Source organism: Giraffa tippelskirchi, chromosome 10 (assembly GCF_054371585.1).
Source record: "Giraffa tippelskirchi isolate mGirTip1 chromosome 10, T2T-mGirTip1v1.2.pri, whole genome shotgun sequence".
NCBI lineage: Eukaryota > Metazoa > Chordata > Mammalia > Artiodactyla > Giraffidae > Giraffa > Giraffa tippelskirchi.
The window spans coordinates 19,409,317-19,431,109 of NC_137284.1; the positions used below are offsets into that span (position 1 = coordinate 19,409,317).

The window sequence follows — 21,793 nt, forward strand, 5'->3', positions numbered from 1 at the left end:
ATTGGTATTTTCCGAAGAATCTATTAAAAAAAAAAAAAAATCCGCCTCCGAGGCGACGATTGGGTCACCCCCTTCCGTATCCCCTCCCCAGAACAGCCTATTGGTACCTTCCCGTGCAGGAAAATGATTTTGTCCCGCGCAGACTCCCTCAGCACTTTTTTCACCCTAAAGCCGGAGAAAGGTAAGCGGACAAGGGCAGAGGTACCATTCCCAACGCCCGCTTCCTCTCCCTCTGTGCTGGATGCCTCCGCCTCCTCCGCGTCCAGTTCGCGCTTTCTCTTGCTTAGCTGTTGCGCTAGCTCCGCCATGCTGCCGGGCGGGAGGTGTGCGCCTGCGCAAACCCGGCCGCGGCCCCGCCCCTCCTCACAAGCTCCTCCCACCTCCGCCAGGGGTGGAGACTACAACTCCCGACGTGCTTCGCGCCCAGAGTCGGGAGCTCTTCCCGCGCTAAGGAGCCTAAGAGCCCAGATTCCTGGGACCTGCTCCCATCCAGCGTTTTAATTCGAGTTTACTTGTCCTTGATCCTCTTGTGCTGGCCCGCCCTCGTGGAGGCCGGTGCTGAGGGAAGAGAGAAGGCAGCAGGTCTCTAAACAGGAGGGCTAGAGAGACTGCCATGTAAAAATTCTATTTATAATTTCTCTGCAACATCTCTAAAGGGCCACCACCTCAATGAAAGGCCAACTACCTAAAATTTTCTTTAAAAGCTGTCCCACTGGAGGAAACAAGATGTTTAGGAAACTTATCTGCCTCAACATCTGGCTCTGGAGAGAAGGGGGAAAAACAAAAATCCTGAAAACTTGTAATCACAGGTCAATTTCCATTCTAGTTTAGAATTCAGATTCATACTGCCTACATGATCCAGGAATTCAAAGTGAAAAATCTATTTCAGCTGGTTTTGTAGTCTTCACCTCTTTTTGTTGTTGTTGTTAATCGCTGCGTTGTGTCCGACTGTTTGCAACACCATGGACTGTAGCCCTCCAGGCTCCTCTGTCCATGGGATTTTCTAGGCAAGAATACTGGAGTGGGTAGCCATTCCCTTCTCCAGGGGATCTTTCCCACTGAGGGATCAAACCCGTGTCTCCTGCATCAGCAGGCAGAATCACCAGGGAAGCTCACCGGTAACAGATAAAAATATAATTTAAAAATAACTTGTAGTTCCCTTGGCAGTCTCTCTGATCCGTCTCTTGCTTCAACAGTGCTTGGACGGAACCGACCCAGGGATGCCCCTCGCTCCAGCCTCCGACCACCCTCCAATCTTTTTTCCAGTGGCACCCTTCAGAATCAGTCACTCAGCTGTCCACGATCACCAGGACCAGCCACCACCATTTTTGGAACTTAACTCCTTATTACCGATCAACCATGAGCTCCCAGATTGGTCAGAATTATTCCACCGAGGTGGTGGCTACTGTCAGTCGCTTACACTGCGGGCCTTCTACACCTACCTCTCTCTGGGCTTCTATTTGGACCACAACTTTGTGGCTCTGGAGGGTGTGGGCCACTTCTTTCTCAAATTGGCCAAGGAGAAGCACAAAGGCCCTCAAGCATCTCTTGAAAATGCCAAGCCAGCGCAGCGGCTGCGCCCTCTTCCTGAAGGTGGGGTAAAACCCAGGACGCTACTGAAGCTGCCCTTCTCCTGGAGAAGAACTAGAGCAGGCCATTTTAGATCTGCATGGCCTGGGTTCTGCCCGTGCAGACACCCACATCTGTGACTTCCTGGAGAACCACTTCCTACATAAGGAGGTGAAACTCATCAAGAAGACAGGTGACCACCTGACCAACCTTCGCAGGCTGGCTGGTCCCCAGGCAGGACTGGACGAATGTCTCTTCAAAAGGCTCACCCTCAAGCAAGACTAGGAGCCTCTGGAGCCCAGGGCCCTAATAGGAGCCCTGGTAATGTCAGGGCTTCTGCCTGAAGCCCCTCTCTGCAGCCACTAGGCAGCTTTTTAACACCCCGGAGCCCTCTTTCAAGCTTTGGACCAAATGGAAAAAGTAAAGCTTTTTGTAGCACAAAATAAATAAAAATACCTTTTACACTAACAACAGAAAATATGACGTGCTAAGGAATAAATCTCATAAAAATGTGACTGACCGGAATCCAAAACACTCCACAGGGCATGGAGGTTCATATGTGGTGAGGTGGGGTAGGGTGGGGGCGGCGGCCTACTCCGGACCCCAGCAGTTCCCTCCTCTGACACTTGCCTGGAACCCATGAAAAGCTGAGCTGGTGACTGTGTATGTGTGTGTGTGTGAACGCGTACATGTACGCGTGCACATGCGAGACAGTGCGTGTGCGTGTGCGTGGACGTGAGAGAAAAAGAAAAAAAGGAAAGAAAGAAAAAAAAAATGTGACTGACCAATATGGAAAAGATTTGTAAAGTTTATTGAAATACATTTAAAGACAAAGAAATGGAGTCATAACATTTTTATAAAGTATTAAAACATCTATTCTTTCCAAATTAATCTCTCAACTCAATGTAAGTCCAATAAAAATACTAAGTGGCCTCAGACACACTGAATAAACAATTTATATGAAAGAATAAAGGAACGGGAAGGGTTGAAGTGATTCCGAGGAATAAAAGAAGTGGGAAGAGCTGACTGTAAATTATCAAGGTTTCCTAACAACCACAGTAAGTAAGCCAGGGTGCCTCTGACACAGGGTACGTGAACAGGTGAAGGAAGGAGCCTGGAGAACCTAGGCGTGTGACATATGACACCAGTGACAGCACAGTCAGTGGGGGAGGATGGACGTCAGGAAATAATGGCTGTTCAAATGGGGGGAAATGGATCTCTGACTTATAAATCGAGAGCAACAAAAACAAACCCAAACAACACACCCAGCTGGATTAAAGAACCAAAGGTAAAATACTTCCATAAGAAAACACAAGAGTAGGGAAGATTTCCCAAAGAAGACACAAAAAGCACAAACTACAAAGTAATAGATAAAAGTGTTTACATTAAAAAATAAAACTCTTTAAAAGATGGTTATATTGTGGTCATATTTTTTTTTTAACTTCTAATAATTTAGAGAGACATACTTAAATATTTAGAAATAAAATAACACCTGGGTTTTGCTTCAAATGATCTGGAGGTGACTTATGAGTAGGGTTATTGTTAATAAAAGCTTATCTCTGAGTTGGTAATTGTTGAAACTGGGTGATAGGTATACAGGAATTTGTCAAACTGCCTCCTTCCTTTTAGTGTATATTTTTTATAATAAAGGCAAAAGAGAAGAAAGAATATTATGACAATAGGATACCAGTATTCACCCACCAAATTAACAAACACTGTGTGTGTGTGTTAGTCACTCAGTTGTGTCTGACTCTTTATGACTCCGTGGACTGTAGCCCACCAGGCTCCTCTGTCCATGGAATTCTTCGGGCAAGAATACTGGAGTGGGCTGCTATTGCCTTCTCAGGGGGATCTTCCCAACCCAGGGATTGAACCCTGGTGTCCTGCATTGCAGGCAGATGCTTTACCGTCTGAGCTACTAGAGAAGCCCTAAAAAACTGATAATTCTAAGTAATTCCCTAGCGGTCCAGTGTTTAGGACTCTGTGCTTTCACTGCCAGGGCCTGGGTTCAATCCCTGATCAGGGAAGTAAGATCCCAAAAGTTGTGTGGTGCAGCAAAAAAATAAAAATAAAAGAATTTGATAATTCTAATTGTTAGCAAGAACTTGAAAAAGTGGCAACTCTTAAACACAGAAGGTAGGAACAGAAATTGGCAGAATCAACTTGGAGGAAAATTTTATTTCTTCTACCAAAACCATTAGATACTCTTGACTATTCCCCATCTAGGTTAAATCCTAGAAGATCTTGCCCTGGAAAACATATACAAGAATAAAAATGCTCAAAGGCTTATTGTTTTCAACAGTGGAAAAAAAAAAAAAACCTGGAAACAACCCAGTGTCCATTTGTAAAAGAATGTGCAGCTAAATGGAGTTATATTTACATAATGGAATGAAAGTGAATGTACAGGAGTTCCATGAATCAACATGGATACATCTTACAAACATATGGCCAAAGGAAGGAATTTGCATAATCTGTAAACATAAAACCACTTATTTACAATACAAAACCATGTAAAAGTGTGTTGTCAGGGATGCATACATATGTAATAAATTTCTAGAGAAAAGCTAAGAGTGATAACATTCAAAATTTAGAATAGTGGTTATTTCTAGTGGGAGAAGGAAGGAGAATATAATTAAGGACAGATAGGGAGCAACATGGGGCTTGTGAGGTTTTGCTTCTAAGCTGGGTGTGGAGTACATGAGTGTACTACATTATTCTTTAGTCCTTTCATATGTAATAAGATAATTTGTAATTGAAATAAAGGTTTTTTCATATATGCAGATAGCAAATCATGTACACTTGAAACTAATATATGTCAATTATATCTCAGTTTTTAGAAAAATATATGTATATGTGTAATATTTTTTCAGTAAAACGAGATGGGGGGAAGTTAATGAAAAGACACAAAAGTATACATCAGGGAAATAATAAGTTCATTTCAGCTCAACAACAAGTTTTATTGAAAACCTACCATCCTCCAGAGGAAATAGGCTGATTCCTCTGAGTGCAGAGGTGAGGAGCTCTCTGCATGAGAAAGCATGAGTTCCTGCCAGACCTCTGGCAAAGCCCCCATATGTCAGCGCATCGGTGAGTGGGCTTTTGATCCCAGCTAAAGGGTCTGAGTTTCCCTTCTCTTCGCCCCCTCTGCTCCCTGCTCTCTCCTATCTCTTCTGAATGGTCTCTACGTGTGGGTCTTGAATGACAGGTGTGCAGTGGAAACAAACAACAGCGCTGAGGGCATCTTCAACGTACCTTTCAGACGTGAACGACGTCACAGGGAGACCCTGACAGGAGTGTGAGTGAGCAAGACACCACACCTGTTGCTTTCTCCTGAGGCCTGCTCAGGGCTTGCCAGGCACCAGGGGAAACCACACAGCTGAGGCAAGTGGTCCAGGATCCCAGCTCCTTACTCAGGTGAGCCACCTCTTCAAGAGGAATGCACCTCAACACCAGTGCCTGATTCCAGGGGATGAAGACATAGACACGACCTGCCAGGCTTCATGTCCAGTCACGCAGGCGGCATCACGTGGGCCATATCTTGGTATCAGCACTTCCTCCCACCTCCACTTTCTGGCTCTTCCAGGCCTTCCTGGGGGATCCCCAGTCTCCCCAGGCCTTCTTGGGTAAGTCCCCAGTCTCCCCAGGCCTTCCTGGGGGAGTCCCCAGCCTCGCCAGGCCTTCCTGGGGGACTCCCCCACTTCCCTGGGTCCTTCCTGAGAGCCCTCAGATACAGAGGCCACAGACAGTCTGATCCCTGGGTCACATACAATGTCCTGCAAACTCACTCCTTACAACTCAGTGTGTCTGCTGGAATCCCAGGCCCTGGGCCTTCTAACTCCATTTCCCGCTTTGCTCCAACTGTCTGGGTGCCGTGGTGATGGATCAAGCGTCAGCCAAGCGTCTGCAGGTCTGAAAGAGATCCAAGAGGCGCAGGGCTTGTCACCATCCTCAGATCCCAGCATCTCTGTTTCCCCAACACCTCCCCACCTCTGCTGCCTTTTAATCTATTTTACCTTCCAAACCCACTGTTACATATTGCCCCTCCCTGGATATGCTTATCATGGGCAATCCTTTCCTATTATTTTGCACCTGTTTGCTTTACTAAACCAATACTAAACTAGGGTCCCTCCTGGCATGTTCCTAGCTCTTGGTGGACATTGCCAACCTGACCTCAATGAGAGAAATCTAATACTATTAATACTAATAATGATGATGTGTATGTGTGTATATGTTTAGTCACTCAGTCATGTCCAACTCTTTGCGACCCCAAGGACTGTAGCCCACAAGATTCCTCTGTCCATGGGATTTCCCAGCCAAGAATACTGGAGTGGGTTGCCATTTTCTCCTCCAGGGGATCTTTCTGACCCAGGGATCCAACCCGTGTCTCCTGCATTGCAGGCTAATTCTTTACCCACTGAGCCACCTGGGAAGTCTCAATAATGATGATAATGGCTCATATTTATTGAGGACTTGACATGTGCTAGGCCTTGCCTGTTACGAATACTTTACATATGGTAGGCAATGTCCTGAATACCTACTTAGTGTACATACTTATTAAGGTAAATAATATAATTCTCATTCAACCAATGAGAAAACCCAGGCACAGAGCAGTTAAGTAACTCACCTAGGTAACACGGTCTTTTCCAGAGCCTGCATTCTGAACTACAGGCAGACCTCAGAAACACTGCAGGTTCAGTTACAGACCACCATAATAAAGCGAATATTGCAGTCAAGTGAGTCACAAATTCTTTGGCTTCCCAGGGCATGTAGAAGTTATGTTTATACTCTCCTGTAGTCTATTAAGTGTTCAAAAGCATGATGTTTTTAAAAACAATGTACATACCTTCACAGAGAACTATATTCAATATCCTATGATTAACCATAATGGAAAAGATTTAAAAATATGTATAACTGAATCACTTTGCTGTAGAGCAGAAATTAACACAACATTGTAAATCAAATATACTTCAATAAAAAGTTGATTAAAAAATGTACATACCTTAATTAAAAAATAGGAATAGGAACAACTGCTCAGTCTTATCTGACTCTTTGTGACCCCATGGACTGTAGTCTACCAGGCTCCTCTGTCCATGGAATTCTCCAGACAAGAATACTGCAGTGGGTTGCCATTTCCTTCTCCAGATGATCTTCCCCACCCACCCAGGGATCGAATCCGGGTCTGCATTGCAGGCAGATTCTTTACCATCTGAGCCACCAGGGAAGCCCTAATTTAAAAATACATAGTGCTAAAAAAGAAAAAAAATGCTAATTATCATCTGACCACAAAAGGTTGCCACAAACCTTCTGTTTGTAAAAAACAAAACAAAACAAAACACAGTATTTGCCAAGTGCAATCAAGTGAAGCCTAGGGACTTCCCTGGTGGTCCAGTGGTTAAGACTCTGTGCTCCCAGTGCGGGGTGGAGGGGGTACTGGTTGTTCCATCCCTGGTCAAGGAACTAGATCCTGCCTCCCTGCCACTAAGAGTTCTCACTTGACAACTAAAAGAGCCTTCAAGCTTCAAGGAAGATCCCCGCCAGCTAAAAGATGCTGGGCAGACAAATATTTTCCTAAAAAGATAAAATAGAGTGTAGAGTGAAGCCCATACTAGGCCACACTGGGTGTCTCCTAAAAGCCCAGGTAGAGCAAGCCCTTCCCCAAAGCTTACACCGCATGACAGCCTCCTTGACTTGGCGGAAGCCACCTTCGGGACCGCGGCCATCCACGAAGTACATGTATCGGAGCTCGGCGGGGTAGGCGGCTCTGCTGAGGCCGGACATCAGGGGGATGGTGCGGCCCTCGGCCCCGGGGGCCTCGCTCAGCGCCTGCAGCATCTGGTACCTGCACCACGGGTCCCGGAGGAAGCCGGGGGTAATAAGCAGCACGCGGCAGTGGCTGCTGCTCAGCGCGTGGCACAGCTCGGACACGATGGCGCCGCCGGGGGTGGCGTCGCGAAGCTGCAAGAAGCAGCGCAGGCTGGCGGCGCCGCCCTCCAGGTAGGAGACCAGCTCCTGGGCGGCCACCAGGTCCTCCTCGCTGTGGCACACGCACACATCATAGTCCTTGCTCCAGCGGCCGCTGCTGCTGCTGCCGCCGTCGGCGCCCCCGTGCGACGGTGTAGGGATGGGAGACACCTCTGAGCTGGGGCCCAGGGATGGGGCCCTGTCCGGTGAGCTCGGCTGTGAAACGGCACTGGGGGCGCTTTCTGGGGAGACGGGCATCTTCGTGGGCTTCCTCGACAGGGCCTGCCTGAACCAGTCTGCGGGCGGGGGAGAGGCACTGTTTAGGCTTGGAGTTCTCAGCAGGGGCTTCCTCCCGACCCCACTAGAGAGGAGTCACCTCGGGATGGACCCCAGTCCGCCTCTCCTGCCCACCTTCTCACACCAGCGGTTCTGTGGACTGTGTCCATCCTTCAGGACTTGCCCCAAACTTCCCCTTATCTTTAAAGGTTTGGGGAATACATAAAAGCTGGTTGTTCCCACTTCCCGGGTGGCCCAGTGGTTGAGAATCCGCCTGCCAATGCAGGGCACACAGGTTTCATCCCTGGTCCAGGAAGATTCGACGTGCCTCCGGGGAACTAAGCTCCAGCCCTCACTCTAGAGCCCATGAGCAGAAACTACTGGTGCCCACGTGCCCTAGAGCCTAAGCTCCTCAACAAGGGAAGTCATCGCAATGAGAAGGCTGCACACTACAACTAGAGAAAGCCCACACACAGCAACAGAGACCCAGAGCAGCCAAAATAAATAAATAAGCCTGGCAGTTTTATAAGTCAGCGGAGATGTAATACCAGCTTGTCCTACTGTACTGCATATTTGAAAGTTACTAAGAGAGTAGATCTTAAAAGCTCTCATCATAAGAAGGAACTGTAAGGTGATGGATGTTAACCAGATTTAGCGTGATGATTATCTCACAATGTATACAAATGCTGGATCATTATGTTGTACATCTGAAACTAATGGAATAGCGTATGTCAATTATACCTCAAAAATTAAAAAAAAAACAATCTTTGGTATAATAACAATATGAGAAAAAACAACAACAACTCTAGCTGTTTTACCAGCCTGATTAGGAAAGACAGCTTTTCCTGCTCCATGCTCTTTGGTTTCTGATACCCCCATCCTAACCAGAACTTCCCACGAGATGACTAGTCAACTATCTGTGAGTCTGTAAGCAGAATTATGTAAAGCTGGTAAATGTCAGTTGGTCCCCAAACCCACTTTTAGCACTGAGGGGAGGAGGATTTAGATGACAGGGAGCAAAAGAAAGACAGGGATTGGCACCTGTTTGGCCATGAGAAATCCTACGTGCTAGGTACATGCATGCTGAGTCTCCTCAATCATGTTCGACTCCATTACCCTGTGGACTGTAGCGCATTAGCTCCTCTGTCTATGGGATTCTCCACACAAGAATACTGGAGTAGGTTGTCATATCCTCCTCCAGGGGATCTTCCCAACCCAGGGATCAAACCCACATCTCTTATGTCTCCTGCATTGTCAGGCAGGTTCTTTACCACTAGAGCCACTTGGGAAGCCCTGAGAAACCCTAGCTTCCTGCCAAATGGGTAAAATGGAAATGTGGAAGGAGGTCACTGTCCAGAGCTCCTGAAGACCTTAGCACTGATTGATTCCAAACCACACTTTGGAGGGCCGCACAGATTTGATTGTGGACTGCTTGCTTTCTGGATGACCTTAAACAAGCCAGTCGATGTTTTCACTTCCTTATCTGGAAAATGGGCTCATTTCAGTTGTTGTTGAAGGTTAGAGGAAATAATGCCGTATCTAGCATATTGTTGAGTACTCCAAATGATTTCAACTCAGCTTCTCCAGCTTTTGATCAGGACAGAAAGTTTGGTGTTCTGGAGGTGGATTTGTCCTCTCTCTCTGCTCTGCTTGTCTCCTTCCTCTGAATGGTTCTGAGTGATTTAGATGACAAGAGACATCAAGTTAAGTACTCAGCACGGTGGTTTCCAGGCTGGGAGGATTAGCTGAGCACACCTGGGAGACCAGTGAGCCAAAATGATTGAAGGCTCCCAGAGGCACACCTCCTCACTCCCCACAGAGCCCTAGGCACTGAGGTCAAGACAGGACCACTCCCCCCCACCATCAGCCTCCTTTGAATCTCTCCAGGGCCTGTGTTTGGGGGCCAGGCAGCCTCCTGGAATTAGGAGTCTGTGTCCACTCACCAGCCATCTTGCCCAGAGGCTTCTTGGACCTGGAGCCAGGAGCCGGGGAGGAGGTTGATGATGCCATCGTGGTGGGCTCCAAACTAACCCCATGAGATCGGGCATTGGTAAAGTGGGAGAAGGGAGGGGCCCCAGTCTTGACCTCATGGAACAGCCATTCTACAAGAGACAGAGAGAGGGTCACAAAAGGTGGATCTACCTTACTCCCAGTCCCAGGGCATGGGTTCTGGGAGTTCTTTTCTCTCTGGGTACCTGACAGAGGCTCAATCTCTAAATGGGTCCCTTATGGGATTAGGGTCAGCCCCCACTGGGATTAGAACTGGTCTAGAGAAACCCCAATCTGTGTAATGATCAGACTTACAGAGTATGAGCTCAGCATGACCAGCAGAGTGACTGTCCTCTGCGCCACCTGGCCAGGGGTGCATTCGGGATCTGGGGAAGGGCGACTGGCAAGCACCTTGATGTAGGAACTTCCTGTGTAAATGCTGAAATCAGAGAAGAAGGTCCGTTGCTATTTGAACAAATAATTATGTATCAAGGTAAACAGATATTTTGCAGTAGAGAGCCAGCACATGTAAGAAACCTTGGAGGACTTTTCCTCCAAGCCTGCCTTTCCCCAAATAACTCCCTCCATCCACCCCTCAGCCATCCAGCCCTTTCTCCCTCCCTCTCTCCTTCAGCTGCACAAAGTGGTAAAGTTTACAGACTCTGCAGGCAGAGTTCCTAGATCTCTTATGAACTGTGGCCTCTGGTAAACTACTTACTCTTGCAAAACTTGAGTTTTTCCATCTGTGAAATGGGAATAATACTACAACCTGCTCAGCATTATTGTGAAGACTACATGAGATGATTTACGTAAAGTACACGGCATAGAATGCTCAGAAAAAAATTACCCTGGTAGCTCAGTGGTAAAGAATCTGCCTGCCAATGCAGGAGACACAGGTTCAATCCCTGGTCCAGGAAGATTCCATATGCCTGGGGCAATTAAGCCCGTTTGCCACAGCTGTTGAGCTTGTGTTCTAGAACCCGCAAATCGCAACTACTGAAGCCTGCGCACTCTAGAGCCTGCCAGTGCTCCACAACAAGAAATGCCACCGCAATGAGAAGCCCAAGCACCTGCTCTTCACAAATAGAGAAAATAATAAATAAATAAATAAATATGAAAAAATAAAATGATCCAGGGACTTCCCTGGTGGGCCAGTGGTTAAGAATCCACCTTGCAATGCAGGGGACCTGGGTTTAATCCCTGGTGGAGGAACTAAGATCCATATCCCACAGACTTACTAAGCCCAAGAGCTGCAACTAGAGAGTCCACACGCCACAATGAAAGACGCTGTATGATGAAACTAAGACCCAACGCAGCAAATAGATATTTTAAAAAATAAAACAAGCCAGATATTGGAGGGATATATATTCAATGTTTTTCCAAATTCCAGAAGGTTTTTGGTTTACTTTTTGGAGGTGGAGGGAAGGAATTGTCAAAAGGCATCAACATTTATATGGAAATGCAAAGGACCAAGACTACCTCAGGTGGCAACTTGCTGTGTTCTCTTCCCACCACAGTGACCCAGTGTCCCTGATGGTGGAGACTCTGCTTAGGTTTCTGGGAGGATACTGTGTGGAGCAGAGCCCACCCTGATCTGAAACAGAGTCACTGCGATCTAGTGGCTTCTGGAGGTGAAGGGTTGGTAGAGAACTTGGCACTAGAGTAACGACTGCTCTCTCACTATTTGATGGATCTGCAGAGGTCAAGACAACTCTGTCCCGCCGCCTCCCCGCCCACCACCCCGGGAAGCCACAGAGAAAGGACATGTCTGAATAGACACACTGAGATAAAGAGTTTTCGAAACCTGAAGAAAGTCTTTCAACGTTGGACAAACATGCTTCATTCTGCTAAATGCTGAACACCCTTTATGCCAAGCCAGTGGAGAGAAGACAAGAGGTACTGATGATTCATGGAAACATATAAAAGTTCAAAAAAGGGAAAACTTGAACTGCAGCAGCAGAGGGTGGGGCAGGTGTTCGGGGGCAGAAGGAGGAGTTGGGATGGGCTTGGGAAGAGGCATGTTTGAAAGAGCAAAGCAGACAGCTGCTAAGCCAGCCAAAAGGACACGAAAATGGGAACATGAACAAAGATGTGTGTTTCTTTTCCTACCTAATATTCTTTGGATTTCAGACCCCCTAAGTGGAGAGGCTGAGGCAGTGCCTAGTAACCACTGTTAGATTTGGGAGTTGTTGGTTTTTTTGCTTTAATTTGGCTGTGCCAGCTGTGCCAGGTCTTAGTTGCGGCACATGGGCTCTAGTTCCTCGACCAGGGATCGAACCCAAGTCCCCTACATTGGAAGCGCGGAGACTTAACCACTGGACCACCAAGGAAGTCTAGGAGTTGTTGTCTCTTGACAACTTCATTTCAGCCATTCAAGATGTCCTTCCCCTCCCTGCCCCGCCCCCTACCCCCAGCCCCCCCAGTAGTAGACACAATGCTACTTACTTTTTATCTTAAATGTTTTTTCAATTGTGTTTTAATTTGAAAATTCATTATTTGGCTTTGACACACAAACTGAGACTGATTTGATATTTTTATGACAGCTTAAAGTATCAAAATTAACATAAAACTTTAGTCTACTTAACCAATGTAGATTTAAGATTCAGTTTCTCAGTTTATCAAGTGACTTACCCTTTTGACACTATATGCTGATTTTTGGTAGCTGTGTTTTTTCATTGCTTGTTTAAGAAGAAATCCAATTGCCCAATAGCCACTGGAAGTGGACTGGTATAAGCCCTAGTGACTGATGTTATGGAAAAGTTCAAACACAGGAAATAGCATCTTTGACAAAGGAAAATTGAGCAAGAATGAAGATCAGTTCCATTAACTGGGTACACTGTCTATTTCCTAGAATCTAAAACCCTACTGCATTTTCCTTGTTTCTTTTCAGTTCTTGTGCAGCTGAGGTTGTGGAGCGATCACACGCAGATATGCTTTAATCTTGACAAGCTTTAGTAATAGTTGTGTATTAGATGTAGGAGACATACTTGTCAGGCAGACAAGAAGCTAATGAACCCAAATCTCCAACTGGAAGTTCTCATCACTCGCTCTGTCTATTCTCTCATTTGTTCTGTAGTCACTTTTCCCTGTTTATACACACATATACATATCATATACATAGTTCATCAAGTAGAAGGATATAGACCTAAATACCTACTTTGTAGATAATTACAAAAACTTGATAGAAAATTAGTAAAGAGTGTCTTCAAAACAAAACCAAAATCAAAAAACCAGTAGCATGTTAATGTCAGTGTTTTTAGGATACTTTTTCAATATTATAAGAAGGAACTTAATATGTGAGGTAAATACTATAAAGCTTCACTGAATAAAACCCAAAGTGTACTAAGTATTATTCAATATCTAACTGGTCTCCAATATCTATTGTATAGGAAATGTACTGAAACCTATGATGATATATGATTATGTATCTTATCTAATTCATATTCCATTTCTGTTAAACAGGAAATATTATCTGTGGAAGATGGCACAGTGGTCCCCCAAAGATGTCCACAATCTAATCCTGGGTGAAAATAAGCTACCTTACTTGGGAGAAGCAGACTTTGCAGATGTGATTAAGGGTCTGGAGATAGGAAGATTAGCCTGGATTATCTAGGTGGGCCAATGTAATCACAAAGGTCTTAGAAGAGTTAGAAGGGTCAGAGTGAGATGAGGTGTGACAGCAAAAGCAGAGGTCGGGGTAATGTGCGGCTCCTCTTCAAGGAGATGAATTCTGCCAACATGGGGCTATCAGCAGGAACGCGGCACCCTTCAGAAGTCGGAAGAGGCAAAGACCTGGAATCCTCCCTAGAAACTCCAGAAGGGATGCACAGAATCTATAAGATAATAAATGTGTTCAGGACGAATCCACTGTTTGTGGTACTTTGTTACAGAAGCAATGGGAAAGTAATACACAATCTTTGATGTATGCAAGGCTACTGAATAGAGAAAGCATTGAATCTAAGTGCTAAAAACTGGTCTGCTTAAAGGTCTAAACTGTTCGAGGGAGTTTTTCACTTCTGTGATGGATATAGTATCATCTACACTTCATTTGATCTTTGACTTCAAAATTAAGAACACTGGTTTCAAAGGCTCAAACACTTGCTGAAATACTTGTCAGGACAGGATTCATTAGAACTTGCAGGACAATGTCCCTTAAAGCACTGAAATTATGGGACTTTCTTGGTGGCCCAGTGGCTAAGACTCCCCGCTTCCAATGCAGGGGGCCCAGGTTTGATCCCTGGTCAGGGAACTAGATCCCACATAAGACTTCGTTGAATGCTACAACTAAAGATCCTGCATGCTGCAACTTAAGAGCTGGCGCAATCAAAATAAGTATTTTTTTAAAGTACTGAAATTAACTGTTAATAGCTTGATAGGCACAATACAGTTATGGACACTATAGTGGCCCCAATGTTCACAACTGTAAGCATGGACAGGACATATAACTTCTTACAACAGGGTATGGCAAAGGTGTAGTATGTCACTCACATATTTTGTTACTATTTGTATGGTGTGTTTCTGTGTGTGCACATATGTTTATAAATGTATATACACATATACATATCATATACATAGTAACATAATCGTGTGTATATATGTTTATGCCTATTGGTACATACATACAGTATGTATATTTGCTTATATGTATATATAAATATCTATATATTTATATATAAATTATACATAATTTAAATATATATTATTTATATGTTTATATAAATATTTTCTACATATAATATAAATATCTAAATATTTATATATACGTATCTTATATAGAAAATATACATACTATATGTATGTATCAATAGGTATAATGAATACCTTTTGATAAATAGATAATACACAATATGTGGATATTGTGTATTAATACAGATGTATGTGTGTGCATGGGTGTGGGTGTAAAAGTCCATCTTAGCAGACTGGAGAGAGCCTCCTTTGCTAACTTGGAAGAATTTGCTATGTCATGAGAGAGTCAGGTATCAGGAACTTCAGGCAGCCTTGAGAAGCCAAGAGTGGTGTCCCGCTAATGGCCAGCAAGAAACTGACCTCAGTCCTACAACTTCAAGGAGGTGAATTCTGCCAACAAATAACCTGAGGGGGCTTATTAGTGATTCTTTTCCCATTTGCATCTCTGATGGCACCACAGCCCTAGCTCACACCTGGACTGCGGCTGGGTAAGACCCCAGCAGAAGACTCAGCCAAGCCCTTCCCCGGCCCTTGATCCACAGAAACTTTGAGGTAACAGATGGGTGTTGGTTAAGCTGCTAAATTTGTACTAATTTGTCATGCATCACAGAAAGTGAACACAGGGACCAATCACAATGAAGAGCTTAAAAATGCCAGTTCCTATGCCCCACCCCAAATCCACTGAATCACATCTCTGGGAGGAAGACTTGGGAACCCGGTTTTTAAACAGGAATTCCCTGGAGGTCCAGTGGTTGGGACTCGGTGCTCTCAATGCTGGGGCCTTGGTTTCAATTCCTGGCTGGAGAACTAAGATCCCGCAAGCCGCATATTGCGGCAAAACAAACAAAAACCAACCAAGCAAAAAAACAAAAATCACACACACACACAAAAAAAGCCAACAAAACACACACACAAAAAATACTAACAAACCCCCCCCAAATATTCCAGGATTCTGATGCACCTAAAGACTGGTCTAGTGGGCTGCAGCAGTGGTTCCCAAACGAAACTGCGTATCATTATCACCGGGAAAACTTTAAAAAAATATAGCAACCAGACTTCTCTGGTGGTCCAGTGGTTAAGAATCTGCCTGCCAATGCAGGGGACACAGGTTCAATCTCCACTCCAGGGAGATCCCACGTGCTTCAGGGCAGCTGAGTCCATACGCCCCAACCACTGAAGCCTGTGCACCCTAAAGCTGGTGATCGGCAACAAGAGAAGCCACAGAAAAGAGAAGCCCACACACCACAACTAGAGAGTAGTCCCCACGAGCCACAACTAGAGAAAGCCTGCATGCACCAATGAAGATCCAGCACAGCCAAAAATAAGAAATAATTAATTAATTTAAAAATAGCTACCTCTGGAAATTCTTATTCAATACAGTGGGGCCCGCAAATCTGTATTTTTTAAGAGCTCTTCAGGTAATTCTGACACAAGGAACCACTTGTCTCGGTGTATATAAGCAGTGGAATAATTGAAAAGTGCCCAGCAAATCTTGGAATTGATTTTGTGAATTAAATTTCAAACTACTGATTTTGCTATAAAGTCAGATTTAAGATGGGACTCTAGCAGGCAGAAAATAGTCATAGAATTCTGGGTAATTAACTGAAGTCTTATAATCTATATTAAACTAAACCTTTTTGCTGAATATATAACAAAGTACAAATGCTTTGAGCACTACATTTTGTAAATTTTGAAGACTTTTAAACATAGCTCAGTCGGTAAGGAATCTGCCTGCAATGCAGGAGACCGGGGTTCAATCTTGGGTCGGGAAGATATCCTGGAGAAGGAAATGGCAACCCACTCCAGTATTCTTGCCTGGAAAATCCCATGGACAGAGGAGCCTGGCGGGCTACAGTCCGTGGGGTCACAAGAGTTGGACACGACTTAGCGACTAAACCACTACCAAACATGTCAAGGGCTTCCCTAGTGGCTCAGTGTTAAAGAATCTGCCTACCGATACAGGAGACTTGGGTTCAATCCCTGGTCTGGGAAGATCCCACAAGCCAAGGAGCAACTAAGCCTGTTCGCTGCAACTACTGAGCCTGTGCCCTAGAGCCCCAGAGCTACAACTACCAAGCCCACAGGTCACAACTACTGAAGCCCAAGCACCTACAGCCCATACTCCATAAAGGGAGAAGCTACTGCAATGAGAAGCCCACGCACTGCAGCTAGAGAGGAGCCCTTCCTCGCCACAACCAGAGAAAGCCTGCACAGCAATGAAGACCCAGCATAGCCAAAAATAAATAAATAAATAGCATGTCAAAATTTTCATATGTGTGTGTGTGTGCGTGTGTGTATAGAAGCACCCACTATTTTATTTTTTTACATTTTGACTGTACAGCCTGTGAGATCTCAGTTCCCAGACCAGGGATGGAATCTGGGCCATAGCAGTGACAGCGATGAATCCTAACCAGTAGTCAATGTACCAGGGAACTCCCTAAATTATAAATCAAAAGCATTGTGACTTTGGTTGTTAAAATCTAAAACCTTAGCTATATTTCAGTCACATAGGAATATATCTTACTGACCAAACATGAATGGGAAGTATTTTAATGTGTTGCTATATTTTGTCAAATGTAGCAAACTGGTCTTTGGAAAACAGTTCCTAAGTTTTAAAAAACTCCCTTTGTTCCCTGGTGGCTCAGAAGGTAAAGCATCTGCCTACAATGAGGGAGACCCTGGTTCAATCCCTGGGTCGGGAAGATCTTCTGGAGAAGGAAATGGCAACCCACTCCAGTACTCTTGCTGGAAAATCCCTTGGACGGAGGAGCCTGGTAGGCTACAGTCCATGCGGTCGCAAAGAGTCGGACACGACTGAGCAACTTCACTTATCACTTACTTTGCTTTACAACTATAATCCTAAAGGTCGTTTTAAACTAAAGTGATGCGAATTTACTTTTTATGTTCTTTGCTGTAGGTCTCATGTAAATATGCAGGCATTGAATGTAATATAGATTGTGGGAGCAATGAATTTAATTATGGACACAGTTTATAAATTATGCCTTTATACATTAGTTTCCTTTTGAGCTTTCAAAATGATTGCTTTTTATATGTTTTTGAAAAAGGCTTGGGGGTGGGGAGGTCAGATATAAAAAAAAAAAAACCTAAAATTTTTAAAGAGGAACTTTGAGAGGACTTCCACTACCAGCATAATAAAGACAGTATAAAACAACAGTAATGAAGGCACAATGATATTCATGTACAAGAACAGACTAATGGAAGAATAGGGTGTTCAGAAACAGACCCACATCTGTACAGTCTCCTGGTTTATAACAAAACTGACACTGCAGTACGATGGGAAAGGTGGTCTGGGTCAATTTAGACCGCCTTGTAGGACCAAATGAATCTTGACCCACATACCCCAACATACTAAAAAAGTAATTTCAAATGGGTAGTAGATATACATGAGAATCCCAACAAAGCTTTTAGAAGAAAATATAGGCGATTATCTTTCTATGATTATTTTCCTGATTTTTCAAAATTGAGGTATAATTGACATCTAACACTGTACTAGTTTAGGTGAACAACATAATGATTCAACTTATGTATATATTTAGAAATGATCATCACAAGAAGTCTAGTTAGCATCTTTTACTATACACTTACAATGTTTTTCTTGTCCTCAAAACTTTTAAATACTACTGCCTTAGCAACTTTCAAATACACAATACAGTATTATTAACTAGAGTCATCATGTTGTTCACTACACCCCCAGAACTTCTTTATTTTATAACTGGAAGTTTATACCTTTTGACCACCTTCACCCAGTTCGCACACTCCCTACGTCCCCAATAGGTAACGATTAAAAAAAAGAAAGAAAGAAAAAAACTGAACGTAAGTAATAGAACCATAAGGGAAAAAATGATAAACTGGACAATGTTAAATGGAAGAACTTCTGTGCTTCAAAAGACATCATCAGGAGAGTGAAAAAGCAATCTCCTGAGACAGAAAATACTACATATCCAATATGTCTCATATGCATAATATTTAGGAACTCTTACAGACTGGTAAGGAAAAAAGAAACAACCTATTGGAAAAACAGGCAGAAGAATTGAACAGATGCTTCACAAAAAGACTTCCCTGATGGCTCAGATGGTAAAAGCGTCTGCCTACAACTCAGGAGACCCGGGTTTGATCCCTGGGTTGGGAAGATCCCCTGGAGAAGGAAATGGCAACCCACTCCAGTACTCTTGCCTTGAAAATCCCATGGATGGAGGAGCCTGGTAGGCTACAGTCCGTGGGGTCACAAAGAGTCAGACAGGACTGAGCGACTTCAATTTCACTTTCACTTTTCTTCACAAAAGGATATCCAAATCCCCAGCAGACATGAAAAGATGCACAATTTGTTAGTCATCAGAAAAATGCAAATTAAACCTTAGTGCAACCCGACTTCCCCCTCACTCAGCAGGATGGCTACAATGAAGAAGACAGACAGTAAGTATCAAGTACTGGTAAGCATGTGAAGAAACAGGAACTCATACACTGCCTGTAGGAGTGTAAACTGGAACAGGGACTTTGAAAAACTGTTTGGCGCTATATTCCACTTCTAGGAATATACTCAGCAGAAGCGCTTACATATGCTCACCAAAAGACAACCATAAGAAAGCCTCAGCAGCACTATTTACAACAACCCCACGCTGGAAACAATCCATATCCATCAATCTATGTATCCAGTAGAATGTAGAAATAAACTGGGGTCTATCCATACAGTGCAAAATTACACATCAATGAGAATAAATGAACTACCAATAAATGCATGCATGTGTACTAAGTCGCTTCGGTCGTATCTGACCCTTTTCGACCCCATGGACTGTAGCCTGCCAGTCTCTTCTGTCCATGGAATTTCCCCGCCAAGAATACTGGAGTGCGTTGCCATGCCCTCCTCCAGGGGATCTTCCTGACCCAGGGATCGAACCCGAGTCTCCTGCATTGCAGGCAGATTCTTCACTGCTAAGCTACAGGGGAAGCCTCACCCCTAAATGCAACAAGAGTTAATTAACATATTGAGTACAAAACACCACACACAAAAGTACAGAACTATGACCCCAAGTTTCCAAAGTTCAAAACCAAATAAAATTATTTATGATGTTAAAGCCAGGGTAGCAGTTACCCTTAGGTGAAAGTAATTGGAAGACACCTCCCACAAAAGGGCATCTGGAGTGTGAGTGATGTTTTATTTATCCTGCAGTGACACTGGGTATGCTGTACACTTAAGATCTGGACACTTTTCTGTGTGTAGGTTGTACTTCAATTTTTATAAAAGGTTTTAAAACTAACTAGCCCGTGACTTCCTCTGATGGTGGGTCATTTCTGACTCTCCGTAGCCCCTGGGTCAGCTCAGTGAGTGTGTACCCCATCCTCCCCTCTCTTATCTGCACTTGGCTGGGTGTGTGTGTTTCCTAGTGTCTCCAGGTGGAGGACAGGGGCTGACTCTGTCTCCCTCAGTACTGTCACGCGATGCCCAGCCCATGGCCTAGGTTCACGAAATGACTGTGGAAGGGATCCCCCCTCATAGACCCTTACCCTTAAGTAAAGCCCCGCTCTTGCTGAAACACTGTCACAAAGGCCATCAGAGGAGAGAGAGGCTGCGAGCACAGAAAGAGGAGGGGAGACTGGAGGGAAAAGAATCTACGATTCAAGACGGAAGCCACCTGACCGAGCCAGGCTGCCCAGGACCAAGGACTCCCTGCACTAGCTTCTTGGCGACAGAGAAGGTGACAGCGCTCTCCGAGGGCCTTTTCACCCCGTTTCCGCCTTGTGGGTGCTACGGGCGGTCGCGTAAAGGGGCGGAGAGGGAATGACGGCGAAGCCGGCAGAGGTGCCCCAGGGAAGGGGCGGGCAAGTCCGGGAGCCGGGATCGGGGATCGGCTGCTAACTGGGTCGGACGCGGGCCTAGCGGGGGGTTCCACTGCCCGCGGGGGTCCTGCCGGCTCCGCCCCCTGCTCTCCCCGCCCATCCCGGCCTGCGGGGCCCCGAGCGCTCACCTGCGCCTGGGTGCGCCGGGCGCCGCCTCGGTGCGACCGGTGCCGGGCGCGGACTCCGGCGCGGGGCCGCCCGCCCGTCCGGGGGAAGTGCCTTCGGCCGCCCGCTGCCCCGGAAGCGCGGAGGCGCCAGGCCCCGCGGCCCCTCCTCCGCCCGCCGCTCCCGCGCCCAGAGCCGGGCCTGCGGGGGCGACCTGCCCGGCGGCGGCCACGTCCTCCGCGGCCGCGGCCTCGGACCCGCGGGGAGGATCGCGAGCATCCGCGCAGCCACTGAGCCGGCGGAAGCTTGCGAGGTCTTTCCTCTCGAATTCCCCGAAACCAGCAGCGGAACTTGCAGTCTCGGGGCTGTTCTCTGTCAAACAAGGAAAGTACCTTTGATTCACCCTACCAGCTGAGCCACAAGGGAAGCCCAAGAATACTGGGGTGGGTAGCCTATCAATTCTCCAGCGGATCTTCCCGACCCAGGAATGGAACCGGGGTTTCCGACCCATAAATCGAACCGAGGTCTCCTGCATTTCAGGCGGATTCTTTACCAACTGAGCTGTCAGGGAAGCCCCAACACCCTGCCAGGGAAGCGTTTATACCTTTTTTTCTTTTCAGGCAAGTGAGGAATAGGATGCCAGACTTTTCCAAAGGCCAGGCACGCTAGGGTCGGTGGTAACAACGGAGAGGCAGGCAATCTTCCCGGGGCGGCTGGGCTTGGCACGCTCCCTGAAGTTCACGTTCAAGTCCAAGCATGGCCGGGCGCTGCCCTGCAGGCACTAAGGCCAGGCCAAGTGAGATGGGCAAACGGTGGCGAGTCCTGGCTTTAACAAGTTGAAGGGACATCCCTTTGGGATGTTGATGGACGTGTGAAGCAGCCGCGGGGGATATAGGGAGTGACCTTTTCTGAGCTTATTTCCCCCGGAGGGAATGTCAGTATCTTCCTGAGCAGTGTTCCTTGGCGTGTCTGTGTGGGAAACCCTCCTACTGCTGTGCACCTGAAATGCTGGAGGTTGGAGGTGGTTGAACAGGGCCGAGGTGGAGAAGACTCTTGAGAGTCCCTTGGACTGCAAGGAGATCAAAGCAGTCAATCCTAAACGAAATCAGTCCTGAATATTCATTGGAAGGACTGAGGCTGAAGCTGAAGCGCCAATACTTTGGCCACCTGATGCGAAGAACTGACTCATTGGAAAAGACCCTGATGCTGGGAAAGATTGAAGGCAAGAGGAGAACGGGACGACAGAGGATGAGATGGTTAGATAGCATCACTGACTTAATGGACATGAGTTTGAGCAGATTCTGGGAGATAGTGAAGGGCAGAGAAGCCTGGGGTCTGCAGTCCATGAGGT

General features: G+C 45.8%; 2 protein-coding genes and 1 long non-coding RNA gene across 6 annotated transcripts in view; 1 reads left to right on the plus strand and 2 right to left on the minus strand.

Annotated features, from left to right (window-relative positions):
- DCPS (decapping enzyme, scavenger) overlaps positions 1-343 on the minus strand; it is a 42,996-nt gene extending 42,653 nt beyond the window's left edge. Inside the window, exon 1 of the mRNA XM_081535032.1 lies at positions 108-343. Coding sequence (XP_081391158.1) covers positions 108-308 — 201 coding nt within the window. The 5' untranslated portion in view covers positions 309-343. The remainder of the gene's footprint in view (positions 1-107) is intronic.
- LOC145523877 (uncharacterized) lies at positions 90-2,047 on the plus strand. Its single transcript, XR_014066936.1, has 2 exons — positions 90-181; positions 1,197-2,047. It is a non-coding gene; the product is annotated as an uncharacterized LOC145523877 (long non-coding RNA).
- Positions 2,048-2,359: 312 nt separating this feature from the next.
- TIRAP (TIR domain containing adaptor protein) lies at positions 2,360-20,533 on the minus strand. Of its 4 annotated transcripts, XR_014066935.1 has the most exons (8): positions 20,466-20,533; positions 10,111-10,234; positions 9,750-9,908; positions 8,848-9,479; positions 7,236-7,826; positions 6,569-7,137; positions 6,194-6,365; positions 4,502-5,478 (listed from the first exon to the last, which is right to left on the minus strand). XR_014066935.1 is itself a non-coding variant. In XM_081535035.1 (6 exons), the coding sequence occupies exons 5-6, from the start codon at positions 7,786-7,788 to the stop codon at positions 5,459-5,461; spliced, it is 573 nt and encodes a 190-aa protein (XP_081391161.1). In that variant the 5' UTR covers positions 7,789-7,826; positions 9,255-9,479; positions 9,750-9,908; positions 10,111-10,234; positions 20,466-20,533; the 3' UTR covers positions 2,360-5,458. The 4 variants fall into 4 exon arrangements, 3 of the variants coding, with proteins under 3 accessions (XP_081391161.1, XP_081391160.1, XP_081391159.1); XM_081535035.1 differs by lacking the exons at positions 6,194-6,365; positions 6,569-7,137 and having other exon boundaries at positions 2,360-5,478; positions 9,255-9,479; XM_081535034.1 differs by lacking the exons at positions 6,194-6,365; positions 6,569-7,137 and having other exon boundaries at positions 2,360-5,478; positions 9,177-9,479.
- Positions 20,534-21,793: the final 1,260 nt, after the last annotated feature.

Excerpts from the sequence above, each read along its gene's own strand:
- TIRAP (XM_081535033.1), bottom strand. The coding sequence starts at position 9,816 with ATGGCATCATCAACCTCCTCCCCGGCTCCTGGCTCCAGGTCCAAGAAG. Across the intron at positions 7,827-9,749 it reads GCCTCTGGGCAAGATGGCTG|ACTGGTTCAGGCAGGCCCTG; the intron begins GTGAGTGGACAC and ends CCCCGCCCGCAG. Across the intron at positions 5,479-7,235 it reads CAAGGAGGCTGTCATGCGGT|ACCTGCAGACGCTTGGCTGA; the intron begins GTAAGCTTTGGG and ends GATCTCTTTCAG.